General features: G+C 41.6%; 1 protein-coding gene across 9 annotated transcripts in view; it reads left to right on the forward strand.

Moving 5' to 3' along the window:
* Positions 1-13,781, forward strand: part of gpsm1b (G protein signaling modulator 1b) — a 233,111-nt gene that overhangs the window by 98,990 nt on the left and 120,340 nt on the right. For all 9 annotated transcript variants that reach the window (XM_048559204.2, XM_048559205.2, XM_048559206.2 and 6 more), the window contains 3 exons: positions 480-603; positions 5,595-5,710; positions 12,448-12,603. In XM_048559204.2, the coding sequence (XP_048415161.1) occupies positions 480-603; positions 5,595-5,710; positions 12,448-12,603 (396 nt within the window). The remainder of the gene's footprint in view (positions 1-479; positions 604-5,594; positions 5,711-12,447; positions 12,604-13,781) is intronic.

Here is a 13,781-nt window from a genome sequence, read left to right on the forward strand (position 1 = left end):
CTTTTTGTTTACTGCTGAGCAAAACCAACTTTTTCTCCTTCAGACACTGATGTTTTCTATCAAGGCCTTCACAACCTCAAGCTGGTCACCTCCGTAGAAGCCAATCATATGTTTGTTGGCAGGCAGAAAGTTTTTTGTCATCAGTAACTACTCACTAATCTGCAGACCAAACAGTTTCTTGGCGCTGTCCAAAGCTTCTATCGTGCATGTCCTTTGGCTGTAGCTCATCTCTCAAACTTGGTTTAATTTCAGCTTGAACAAGCACCTCGGTAAATAAGACTTACAATGAGTGTCATGCTATGCACTTTTAAAAGGTGCACCAATCCTTGAGCAATTGTTGGTTTTTAAATCAGTTCTGCTTCCATTTCAACCCACACTCAAATGTACGGAAAATAAAAAGATACTGCCTTTCAAATGAGTTTTTGGCTCATTGTTAGTTTTCATTGTTAGTGATCCTTTTTGTCTGTTTTTCGTTTCAGGATGAATCTTAAAATTGTTCAAGAATTAGGTGATCGGGCAGCTCAAGGCCGAGCCTATGGTAACCTCGGTAACACGCATTACCTTTTAGGGAACTACAATGACGCAATAGCATTTCACAAAGAGGTAAGGATTAGTCTTTGTACCTGACACTACCATGATTTGAAGTAATGTGGTGTTCTGAAAATGACAAAGTTCCAAATTGCACGTTGCTGTCAGACAGCTTCATAAAAGTTTATGAATTAACTAAGAAACAAATTCCACATTCAAAGAATCATGCCATTAACAGTCATGCATTTCTGGTGCTTGTGATAAATTGATTGGAGGATGTGACCCAGAAGATAGCATTAAATGTGTCTCAGTACAGAAAGGAGCTCTTTGTCTATTGTCCCAGTCTATCGGACAGTGAGGTGGAAGAGGAGCAGTGTTCAGAGAGACCTTACAACAGGACTCCCAGCAAGCAATCCATTTTATAATACACTAATTACTCAGCACACAGAGAGTCTGTTTAAATAATTACCTCAGCAAACAGTCTGCAGAGTCTATTTCATGTAGTCTTTCTAAATTGCAGCAATAGAGATAATTATTGGAATAGTGACAGTGTCTCTTGATTAAAAATGGTGTTTGCTGCAGCAAGGTATTGTTTGTTGAGGATTGTTGTTTAATCCGGGGCGATCTGTAATTGATAACAAAATAATCCAATCATCTCCATCTGGCCAGGAAGTGTGGTACCACTTCCTGCAGTTTGTCTTTAAAGCAGAATTAGTCTCTGGATTAAGAATCTGTCATAATTAATAAATGGGTGGTACAGACCAGATGGCTGAGTTGCCTGTGTGACATACGAGGGCTATGAACTTTTGTTGCTATGACATATGGTTAGTGTTGAGTACTGGCTAACGGTAAGGGAATTGGCACAATCCCATTTTTAGCTGGAGGAATCTGATTACAGGTCATAACGCTTATAATATTACAGATTAAAGAGCAGGGATGGCTGTACGCTAATTATTCTCAGTGGTAAGTCTGTCAGGTGCATGTTCATAAAGTAAACCAGCCCATAAGCATAGATTTTTAATACAGTTGGATAGTTTTCATCCCTCTCATGATCAGAGTGTAAGTAGAAGAGCAGCTGGAGGGCATAAATTCAAAAGTAAAATGCAAGGCATCTCTCATCTACACATTTGGTAGTGCTCTGGAGGGATTGGTTCTTGGTTCCAAGTGCAAGGAGCAATGAAGTCACAATGGTAATGTAGCTAATTCAGAAGTCCTGACGATAATGTTCTGCAGCTATTGGTTCAAATTCTACTATGGCAGTCGGTTTAATTTAAATTCAGTTAATGGTGACATGATAAATATTATAATAAATATTACGAATTGCTGTTTTAAAAAAAGATCTGGGCCACTGCTGTTCTTCAAATCTGCCATCATGATTCACTCTCACCTACACATGACTCCAGGCCCACAACAACATGATTGACCCTTGACTATCCTCTGCATCTGCTTAGGAAGCTCTTCTGTCATGGGGTACCCAGTGCCAGCAAAGCCCACATTCCCCTGAAGCATAAAGAAACATAGATGAACTATTGAGTCAAATTGGCTTGCAGTGGCAAGATTATGTGTTGTACTTGGAGATGTTTGGTATTGCAAAAAAATTAGAGGACCATTCCCTGATTCCTGATTCCTGATTCCTGATTCAAACTGCTGAGCTATAAGGGTACCATTGGTGGTGATGTGGAGGGCTGCACTGGTGTTTTTCTTAAGAGCAAGTACCTTCTGTAGTGTGTTGATGGAGCAGTTGATGGTTAATTGTTTCATCTGTTTAGTGGGTAGATAACTATAAGTCATTGATAAATTGATGCCAAGGAAATAGAGGTACATTTTCTTTTTACATCGTTTTTGGCCATCTAGATCCCCTCAAAATATTATTAAGATGGTAGCCAAACCCTAATTTTTTTCTTACTTCAAAAGTAAATGTGAGGTGTTGTGTCGCAGATATAGTTTGATTGGTCAAACTACCAAATGTTAAGAAAAATACAATTTATTCCAACACTGTAGTTAAAATGCAACAAAATGAAGAAGAATTTGGAATAACAACTATATTGGAAAACTTGACAGAATGATAGATGCAGTAATTAATATTGATTAACTGCTCCAATATAGTATCATCCCACAAACACACCCTTGGCAAAAAGGCAAATTCAGAAACCGATTGTCTCTCATGCAGTTCTCCAATCCAGGAGGAAAGACCTTCAAAAGACAATTGAGATACAGAGAATGTAGCACCAGAAGAAGATTCACTGCCTTCTAACCCTGCTGAGATCCCAGCAACAACTACTGAAAGCTAAAACTCCTGTATCTGTAAGAGCTTGACCACACCACTCGGGCTGCTTCTATTGTTCCAATTTTTAAAAAGCCCAAGGCGCCTCAAGTTGATTATCCTCTCGTAGACTGTTTGTGACCTGCCACAGTATCATTCTGACACAGAGAATAAATAAGACTTAAACACTTTCTGGAAGAGTGGGGGAAGTAAAGTCCATTTGAATCTTCCAGAACTTTTTCTTTGAGGATATATACCTGAAGAGGAGCAATTTAAAGACTTATGGGAGCAAAACAGGGATGTGGGACTAAATTGGACTGCTTCAAAGAGCTGGCACAAGGAATGATGCAGAGAATGTGCTGTATCTGCTGTTAGATTCTTTAGCCTGGTAGAACATTTGGGAAAACGTGATCTGTTCATTAGTTTGGCAGCAAAACTTCTGATGCAGCAGAAGGGGCCTTTAGGAGGGTGAAGAAAGATCCTTATTTTCTTTGCTGAAATCATTGAAAATACTTTGCGGTTTTTGAGTTCTGTTTTAGTAAAGGGTGTGCAAATGACAATTGCATTTGAACATTGGGCAAGATGCAATTTTGTGTGGGGCTTTCCCAGAATTAAATTCCTTGTTTATTCTCTCTTTCTCCTCTAATGTCTTCATGGAGTGGGAGTGTTCTTCACCTTTGAAGTATTCTATTACTTTTGAAACGGGCATTACGTTCACCAGCCTTCAGTTTCTGTTCAGCATCATCTTATAAAGGGACACCTCTAAAGCACATATACTAATAATATGGAGCATTGTTTAGTAAGGTGAGGGTGCATTTATGGGTACTTGTATAGCAAAAGAAGAGACTATTTAGTAGGTGATAATTGGACCTGCAGATGCTGGAGAATCCAAGATAACAAAGTGTAGAGCTGGATGAACACAGCAGGCCAAGCAGCATCTCAGGAGCACAAAAGCTGACGTTTCGGGCCTAGACCCTTCATCGTGGAGGGGGATGGGGAGAAGAAACTGGAATAAATAGGGAGAGAGGGGGAGGCGGACCGAAGATAGAGAGAAAAGAAGATAGGCAGAGAGGAGAGTATTGGTGGGGGGGGGGGGGGGGGGGGGGGGGGGAGAGAGAGAGAGAGAGAGAGAGAGAGAGAGAGAGAGAGAGAGAGAGAGAGAGAAAATAGGTCAGTCCAGGGAAGACCTATTTCGTTAATTGTGTCTGTATATCTCTTGGAAAAGCCATTTGGCTTAAACACATTGCCTTTGCTCTTTGTCTCTGTAGTGCTGCAATTTTATCTTTTTGTTTATAGCTTTCCAGTTGCTGTTGAAATGTCACAACTGAAACTACATCCACTTCCCTTTCAGGCATAAAACAGACTATCATCATCTCCTCTCCAGTTCTTTTGCCTTAAATTTGTCCCTTCTGGTTACCAACCCTAAAACTGAAACAAAATGGATGTTGTTGGAAAGGCTCAGTTCTGGGGAAGGATCACCAGACCCGAAACATTAACTCTGATATTTTCTTCACAGACCCTGCCAAACCCGCTGAGCCTTTTCCACCAGTTTCAGTTCTTGTTCCTGATTTACAATGTCTGCAGTTCTTTTGAACTATTTTCATGAAAGGCCCAATAGACCTGAGTTCATGCTGATTTTTCAGTTGCCTTTTGGGAAATAGAACAGAATGGTTCAGCATGGGTGAGCTTCCCCTTTCCTTCCTTACCTCCAACGGAGTAGCACAGCTAACATTAGTGTCAAGAGTTTGATTCAGTCCTATCCCTCTCTCCCATTTTTCCAAGAGAATTTGTACTTTGGGGAAGATTACGCATTTTGATCTCTCTGCATGGGATCAAAATGAGGTTAAAGAACATGGATTCTTACGACTGAAAACGGAAAGAACCATGGATGCTGTGAATCAGCAACAAAAAGACAAATAGCTGGAAAAACTCAGCCGGTTTGGCAGCATCTGTGGAGAGAAATCTGAGTTAGCATTTCGGGTCTGTACTGAGGGAGAGTCACTCGACTCAAAATATTAATTCTGATTTCTCTCCACAGACGCTGCCCAATCTGTTGGAGTTTTCCATGGTTGCTTATGAGTTGGAGACCAAATAAATTAAATTCTCAAAATCCATCTTTAAATTTATGGGCCAGGATTAATGAACTTTGTGCAAAGTGATTCCAATTGTAGAGCCATGTGCAGCTGGAAGTGCTTGACTGAATCACAAACACAGGACTGTTCATTGATCTAGGTTCTGTGTAATTATGAAACATTGGGTTTCATTAGATTACTGAATATCTGACAGGGCCCAAGCTTCCCCTGTTTAACCAACTGTTGCCTTAGGGCCCCTCATGCTCGAGCGCCACCTTGGATGCTCAGTAAGTGCAGCCTTTTATTACTATTCATTTAGAAACAAAAAAGCATCTTCCCACATATTAAAATTGACCTAAATACTGATAGCTGTTAATTTATAGCTTTAATGTTATGCAGTGAGGTAGCAGACTCACTGAAGTCAGAATTTGTCTGATTGTTGTGATTGTTAGAATATTTTCTCTAGGGGGCGCTGCTATCAAGTGCTTTCAAGCCAGATTTTCCACATTTAAAAAGTCACAGTCACACATTAAAATAAATGTATTCGCTGTTGTTGCAACACGTGTATGTCAATGCTGAATTTAGGATGACAGTTATCAAAAGGTAGAACATGTTTCACCATTGGCAGAGCTGAGACCGATGCAGAGGTTGCAAAATATCTCCTGGATTGGATTCAAGTGTTTGAGAGATCCAAACAATGTGACTTCAACATTTTTGAATTTTTTTTTCAGCGTCTTTCAATAGCAAAAGAATTTGGGGATAAAGCAGCTGAGAGAAGAGCTTACAGTAACCTCGGAAACGCGCACATATTTTTGGGAAAATTTGACATGGCTGCCGAATATTACAAGTAAGATTTCTTTGCTCTTGACAAACAGAAACCATTCGGCCCCTTGATCCTGATCCACCATTCCGTTAGAATACAAATGTATCTTAGCTCTATTATCTGCCTCCCTTGGTTTCATAATCTGTAGAACCGTAATGAAAATCGACATCTCTGTTTTGAAATCGCTGTTGAAATACAGTGTCAACAGCTTTTTGAGGGGAAGGGTTCTGTATTTCCACCATACTTCGTGTGAAAATGAGCCATTAGCCCGTCTCATTCCAAGATTATGCCCCATTGTCTGGACTTACTCCACCCCAGTAGGGGGTTAGTTTGGAGATAGTAGGAACTCCTGATGCTGGAGAATCTGAGATAATATGGTGTGAAGCTGGATGAACACAGCAGGCCGAGCAGTATCAGAGGAGAGGAAAGCTTGATGTTTCGGGTTGAGACCCTTCTTCAGAAATGGGGGAGGGGAAGGGGATACTGAAATAAATAGGGAGGGGGGGAGGCGGATAGAAGGTGGAGAAAGGAGAAGATAGGGCGAGGGGAGACAGACAGGTCAAAGAGGCGGGTTTGGTGTCAGGGAAGGTGAATGTAGGTGGGGGGGGGGGTGGTCAGGGAGGAGATAGGTCAGTCCAGGGAGGATGGACAAGTCAAGGAGGCAGGATGGACAAGTCAAGGAGGCAGGATGAGGTTAGTTGGTAGGCGATGGGGGTGGGGCTTGAGGTGGGAGGAATGTTTAGGGAGGCAGGACAAGCTGGGCTGGTTTTGGGGTGCGGTTGGGGGAAGGGAGATTTTGAAGCTTGTGAGGGTCAGTTTGAGCTTTGAAGAGGGGTTAGTTTCTCCCCTTCTCTTCTTTGTGCAGAAACGTACAAAATGGAGCAATCACCTCTTGACTATCTTCAAGAGAACACAAGCGTTGTTTGTACAACCTGTCCTTGTAATTTAGCCATTATAACGCGATTCAATAGAGATAAATGTTTTGATTTCTAAGGGAGTTTTCCAGAAAAATGGTTTCTGGAATGAGAAGGTAGGTTGTTTTGAATGGCAGTATTGTCAATTTTAATATGTGGGAAGATGCTTTTTTGTTTCTAAATGAATAGTAATAAAAGGCTGCACTTACTGAGCATCCAAGGTGGTGCTCAAGCATGAGGGGCCCTAAGGCAACAGTTGAGGGGAAGCTTGGGCCCTGTCAGAAACTTTGGCTTGCAGGTGGATTTTGAAAAGTTGCATTGTTTTGACAATACTAAACTCTTTGGGGAAGGAATTAAACAGTGCGAAATAGTTGAAGGCCTAACCCTTGATGGTAGAATGGCAGGAGTTTGGAAGGTGCAGGAACAAAGTGTGACAAGTCTTGTGAAAGTAGTCATAGTTCCTACAAAAGGGTGAGTTATACGGGGCATTGGCGAAACCACATATGTGTACTGCGTACGTTATTCCTCTCCTTGTTTGAAGAAGAATGAAATGTGTTGGGGACAGTTCAGATAGGATTACCAAACTAATTGCAGGAATGGGCTTTAAGGCAATAAAATTGCACAGCCAACGATGGTATCGGAAGCAGTTCAGAAAAGTGAGATGTGACTTGATTGGAACATACAAGATCCTGAGGGGTCTTGATAGGGTTGTGTGGTATGTGGAAGGGACATTTTTAGAATTGGGGGTCATTGATTTTTTTTCTAATAACAGGTAGTCACCCATTTAAGGCAGAAAAGGAGAATATTTTCTTTAAAATTCTCTTCCTGAAAAGGTGGCATCTGTGGCATCAGTATTTTTAAGGCAGAGGTAAATGTATTCCTGATCAGCAAAGGGATAACAGATTATTGGGGAGAGGTGGGAATGTGTTGCTATGATCTTATCGAATCATGGAACGAACTTGAGGGGTCGAATGGCCTACTCTTGCTCCTGGTTTGGGTGCTCCTTTGGAAGTTTCATGGAAGTAGTTCTGCAAGTGGCTACAAAGCTAGGGAAGGGTGAGGCTATGGACTAAAATACTGGAAGTTGATTCTACCAGACAATGGGATAATCACATTAGTCTATTTGATCCATCATGTCTGTGTCGGCTCTTTGGGAACACTATACAGTTTCATCACTCCTCTATTTCTTCAGCGTAGCATTGCAACTTTTTCCACTTTAAGTGTTTATCCAAGTCTTGAAAATTGCTGTTGAATCTGCTTTTGGGATATACCTAGTGGAACAGACCAACTCACTTTATGTAATCTCATGTCCTTCCACCAAACATCTTGAATCTTTGCCGAATTCCCTGGTCCTGCATTGGAAACTACTTGTGTTTCCCCTTATGTAGTCTATCAAAATGCTTCCTAATTCTGAAACTAAATGATCAAGTCTTCAGTTAATCTCTTCTGGTTTATTGCCAGCTTTCATGGTCTCTCCAACCATTCTTTGCATCCTTTCTAAAGTGCAGTGTGCAGAATTTTTTTGTAAATTAATAGCATAATGTTTTATTTTTTGCGCTGTTCTTTGGATAAAGGCAAAGATCCTATTTCCTTTGAAATGGGCTTCTTAACTCATCTTGCCACTGGTAAGAATTTGCATGCTAATTATTATTGCCTGGATAAAACAGCATGATCGGTCACTGAGGATTGAAGTCTGATTTGGAGGCAACCTGGCATGCATGGCAATTTCTTCAGTGATTAGCGAGAAATAGGGATGGAGGAGAGACATGTTTTGGAGCTGAATTTAGGGAACATTGTTGATGGTGTGGATGTAAATTTTTAGGTTCAACTTGAGGTCTTGCAACATCTAAAGGCTGTAGCACAACTGAGTCGGACTTGAATGTGCACTCAAAGAAAAGCATTGATTTGGAAGAGCAACCAATACTTGGAACATGTGGATAGGAACTTCTATTCCAAGGATGTTGAGCTGCAAGAAATGTAGGATTATCCAAAATTAAATGGTGGAACAAGCAGCCAAACAGCCTGACAATATTTATATGGAATACAGCAGCAAGTTTGTGCACAGCATGCTCCTACAAAAAACACAATGAGGTTAGTAGATAGATGGGGGTGCGGCTTGGGGTGGGAGGCCACCCCAAGCCGCACCCTCAGCTACCTACTAACCTCATCCCACCTCCTTGACCTGTCCGTCTTCCCTGGACTGACCTATCCCCTCCCTACCTCCCCACCTACACTCTCTCCACCTATCTTCTTTACTCTCCATCTTTGGTCCGCCTCCCCCTCTCTCCCTATTTATTCCAGTTCCCTCTCCCCATCCCCCTCTCTGATGAAGGGTCTAGGCCCGAAACGTCAGCTTTTGTGCTCCTGAGATGCTGCTTGGCCTGCTGTGTTCATCCAGCCTCACATTTTATTATCTTGGAATTCTCCAGCATCTGCAGTTCCCATTATCTCTGGTGCTATAACCTGGTGTTGTGCGACTTCTGACTTTGTCCACTCCAGTCCAACACGAGCACCTCTGTATCATGGCCTTTATATTATGGAATTGAATGTAATTCTATAGTTTTGTAGTTTATTCATCCACACTTTACAGTGGAGGTACACTGTACTCACCGTCCATGTACTTTGGCTACATTTGGAGCCTCAGTCCATGTTGAGCCTCAGTCAATGAGCTGGTTTATAATTGTGAAAGTCTGTGCCCTTGTTGAAGCGGTTTTCTCGTATGGTGGGTTTAATCAGTGAATACACAGTGTTCTGAGACAAGTACAGCTCAATCTTTTAAATTACATCTCTTAGAAATTATGTTGCCTGGAAATAACACCTGTCTGAAATACTCACATTGAAACTCAGCAGTTGTGAACTGGGAATCTTAACTTAGCATTAACTCACCCCTAAGACTGGAAGATTTTTCCATTTTGTGTTGGAAAGGGAGATGTGATCTGCAACTCCTGTCAGATTATGTCATTTAATCTTCTCAAAACGTACTTTTTGAAGTGACGTTATAATTTACCCTCTAACTATAAAGATTATTGATGTTGGTTTCTGAATTGTGCTGGTTTCCAAAGAGCGTTCCCACCAGAAAAACACACATTGCTCGAGGAACTCAGTGGGTATGCATCATCTGTGGACAGAAGGCCGAGTTAACATTTCAAGTCCAGTGACCCTTCTTCAGAACAGTTTGAAACGTTAACTCTGTTTTCTCTCCACAAATGCTGCCAGGCGTGCTGACTTTGTCCAACAATTTCTATTCTTGCCTTAGTTTTAGATCTTCAGCATTGCAGTTTTGTTTTTGTCAGTCCCATCAACCAGCTTTTAGAAATGTTGAAGCAATGCTCAACTGATAATGCCCAAGCCCCTCAAACTGACCTGAGAAGCGGTGATTCTGTGCTGTAAATGTGTGAAGTGTATGAAGAAGAATATTTTATTTTATTTCTTGTTTGCACTGATCACTCTCTTCGGACCGTTACTTGTAGCAGTTACTCAAGACCAGCTTTCTAACCAGGAGCTCTGTCTGATTCCAAAATCCAGTCAATTTCAGTACTTCACTTGACAAACATAAATGACAGTGAAATTACCTAGAGTAGGTCCAACACTGTAGTAAGAAACAGTCATGAGAAGTTAGACCAATCAGGAAAGATTGAACAAACTGCGCCATTCTCTTCCAGGAAACAGAAAGGTGAAGAGTGATGACATAAAGGTTTTCAAGTGGTGAAATGAATATATTTCCACTCATGGCCAGATCCAGTACTAGGTGCCATAAATGTAAGGTTGTCATGAATAAAAATAACAAAAGGAAATTCAGAGGAAACTTCTTTATCCAGAGAGTAGTTGGAATATGGAGCTCCTGATCAAAGGCAGCAGTTGTGGTGAATAGTTAAAAGATAAATTCAAGGGGAAGATAACTGAGTGCATGAGAGAGAATGGAACAACATGGTTTGTTAATGGGGTTGGATGAAGGGGGTGGGAGGAGACATAAGTGGAGGATAAAACCTGCCAATGACTTAGAGGGCTGAATGATGTGTTTCCATGCTTTAGGTATGCTGTCATGGCAAACAACCAGAAGCTGAATCACACCTCTGTTCTGCCATTCTGTAACAAGGTAGACCATCTACCTGAACTTCACTTTTCTGTTGTATCTGTCGGTTATGAGCGGAACTGCAGCTACATGATAATCGAGCAGGTGCAACACTGTGAAAAGGAGCAGTCAGGAGAGGTTATACTGATCAGGAAAGATTGAAGAAACTAGACCTTTCTGCTCCAGAAGTGTGAAAGTCGGAGAATGACAACATAAGAGACTGTGTTAATTTGGGTAAATTTTGACCTCATTTGATAATGTGAACAAAAACATCAAATTAAGAGATCATTGTGCCTTAAGCTGTTGTTTAAAATGAGACAATAAGGTCCCAGGGAGCTTCACAGTCACTGAGTTAGCCTTTGACATTACTTCATGTTCAATTTTTAAGGCAATTTGTGTGCCTTTTATATCCCAAAAATAATCATACTTTCCTGTGGCCAAATTAGTCTTCATGAAATCAGCTGTCATTTGATCCAGATGATGAAATGCAGATGAGGAAGGGAATACCTTCAGAGAAGCAAGTAGTTTATGTACAAGTCAAATGCCCCATAGGGAGAGGTATAATTTGATGTAAGGATTTGCCACTTGCATGACAAAGATGGTATGAAAAGTATGAGTCATTTCTGTGTCGTAGATTTGGACTTTAACTGATTCATGATATTGTCAGACATAACCATAACGGTGTCAGAAATTAGATACACAACCTCTGGCTAAAGCGCTGATTGTGCGGAGTTTCCACATTCTCCCATGTCTGCGTGGGTTTCCTCTGGGTGCTCTGGTTTCCTCCCACAGTCCAAAGATGTTCAGGTTAGGTGGATCCGCCAGTCTAAATTGCCCGTAGTGTTCAGGGGTGTGTGGGTTATAGGGGGATGGGTCTTGGTGGAATGCTCCAAGTGGCGGTGTGGACTTGTTGGGCTGAAGGGCCTGTTTCCACGCTGTAGGGAATCTAATCTAATTGGAAACAGCTATTAGCATCCACGCCAACATACTTTTGAAGATATCAGCCAGATCACTGCACAATCTTATCTGTTCCAGTTGAAGATGCCCCATTTGTTCAGCCTTTCCTAATACTTGAACATAGAGGGTCCGTTAGCTTAGTTGCTGAGCTGGTTTGGGATACCTTATGGGCTCAATTCCCGCAGTGGCTGAGATTACCACTAAGGAATCTCCAATTCAGCTTCTCCCCACACTTGAGTGTGGTGATGCTTGGGTTTAACCACTGCCGGTCATCTCTGTCTAATCAGAGAGCAGCCCTATGCTGCCATTAAACTATGGTGACTTTACCTTGAACTGGTAATGTTGAGGGGGGAATGACAGCGTGTTGGTGACATGCCTGAGCAACGATGGTAGGAGAGAGAATGAATGGAACTGGGGATCAATGACGTTTACTGTAAATGATCCCATCTGACTTAAAAACTGCTTCGACAGAAAAGCAAATTACTGCAAACCTAAACGAGAAATGGTTATTGTTGGGCAAACCTGGAATGTTTGGCAGCATTTGTGGAGTGGGTAGTGGGGTTAATGTTTCATGTTGACCAATCAAATGTTCAATTTTGGCTTGGGAATCATTTTAGAAAGAATATTTTTCTTTTCTTAAAAGAAAAAATGGTTTTGTTGCTTTTGACAAATATATTGCCTTTGTGATGTAAACATTATTGGTATTTGTTGCTGATCCTGCACTGTCGTTGAGAAGATGGTGATGAGCTGTTGTCTTGTACTATTACAGTTCATTTTGACGTGTATGTATCAGAGACCATTTGCATTACTTTCTGCAGGAAAACACTTCAGATATCCAGACAGCTCAAGGACCAAGCTGTCGAAGCTCAGACTTGTTACAGCCTTGGTAACACTTACACACTGCTGCAGGACTATGAGAAAGCCATTGACTACCACCTCAAACATCTCTCAATTGCCCAGGAACTTAATGACAGGTAGAGGTTTTTTTTTAAACTTTTGAGCGACTTGCTCATTGCTGTTGTTTCGTTTCGTGGAAATTTTTTGTCGATGTCAATTTTGTTTTGGTCTCACAATCTGTGGAAATGTTGTTTCAGTGAGGGTGCAACCTATATATTAGACAGATTCCCTTGGTCAGGGCTCCACAAAGGTGGCATTATTACAGCAAACTCGGTCACAAGCTGAAATTTTGGGTCATGAACAGCAATGGCTGACCCCCACTCTTCACACCCGCTGTCAGAGATCTGATGAAGAGTTATCTGGACTCGAAATGTTAGTTTGTTCTCTCTCTACAGATACTGCCTAACCCGCTGTGGATCCTAGTACAGATTCCAGCACCTGCGACAGTTTATTCCTACATTGCTTTTACTATTGTGTTGTTGTCACACATTGCACTGGCTTGGAATATATGCTGTTCATTTCAAAGTGCTTACTGATTTCCAAAGGAGGGTTTTCATGTCTTATCTGCCCACAATTATTATGATTTCTGAGGTCGAGTGATATCTCGAGTTGCAATTCACCCAGTTCAATTAATTTTCTTTGTAAGTGTGGAAATTTTCCAACTCGAAGCTCATTGTTCCATCAGATTGGAATAAATTGTAGCTGTCAGATATAACTAGATTTTAGAGATTTTGTGACTAGAAAAGTTGATGAGGGTCGAGCTGTGGATGTGGTGTATATGGACTTCAGTAAGGCATTTGATAAGGTTCCCCATGGTAGGCTCATTCAGAAGGTCAGGAGGAATGGGATACAGGGGAACTTAGCTGCTTGGATACAGAATTGGCTGGCCAACAGAAGACAGCGAGTGGTTGTAGAAGGAAAATATTCTGCCTGGAAGTCAGTGGTGAGTGGAGTTCCACAGGGCTCTGTCCTTGGGCCTCTACTGTTTGTAATTTTTATTAATGACTTGGACGAGGGGATTGAAGGATGGGTCAGCAAGTTTGCAGACGACACCAAGGTAGGAGGTGTCGTTGACAGTGTAGAGGGCTGTTGTAGGCTGCAGCGGGACATTGACAGGATGCAGAGATGGGCTGAGAGGTGGCAGATGGAGTTCAACCTGGATAAATGCGAGGTGATGCATTTTGGAAGGTTGAATTTGAAAGCTGAGTACAGGATTAAGGATAGGATTCTTGGCAGCGTGGAGGAACAGAGGGAT

The sequence above is a fragment of the Stegostoma tigrinum genome, chromosome 29, assembly GCF_030684315.1.
Source record: "Stegostoma tigrinum isolate sSteTig4 chromosome 29, sSteTig4.hap1, whole genome shotgun sequence".
NCBI lineage: Eukaryota > Metazoa > Chordata > Chondrichthyes > Orectolobiformes > Stegostomatidae > Stegostoma > Stegostoma tigrinum.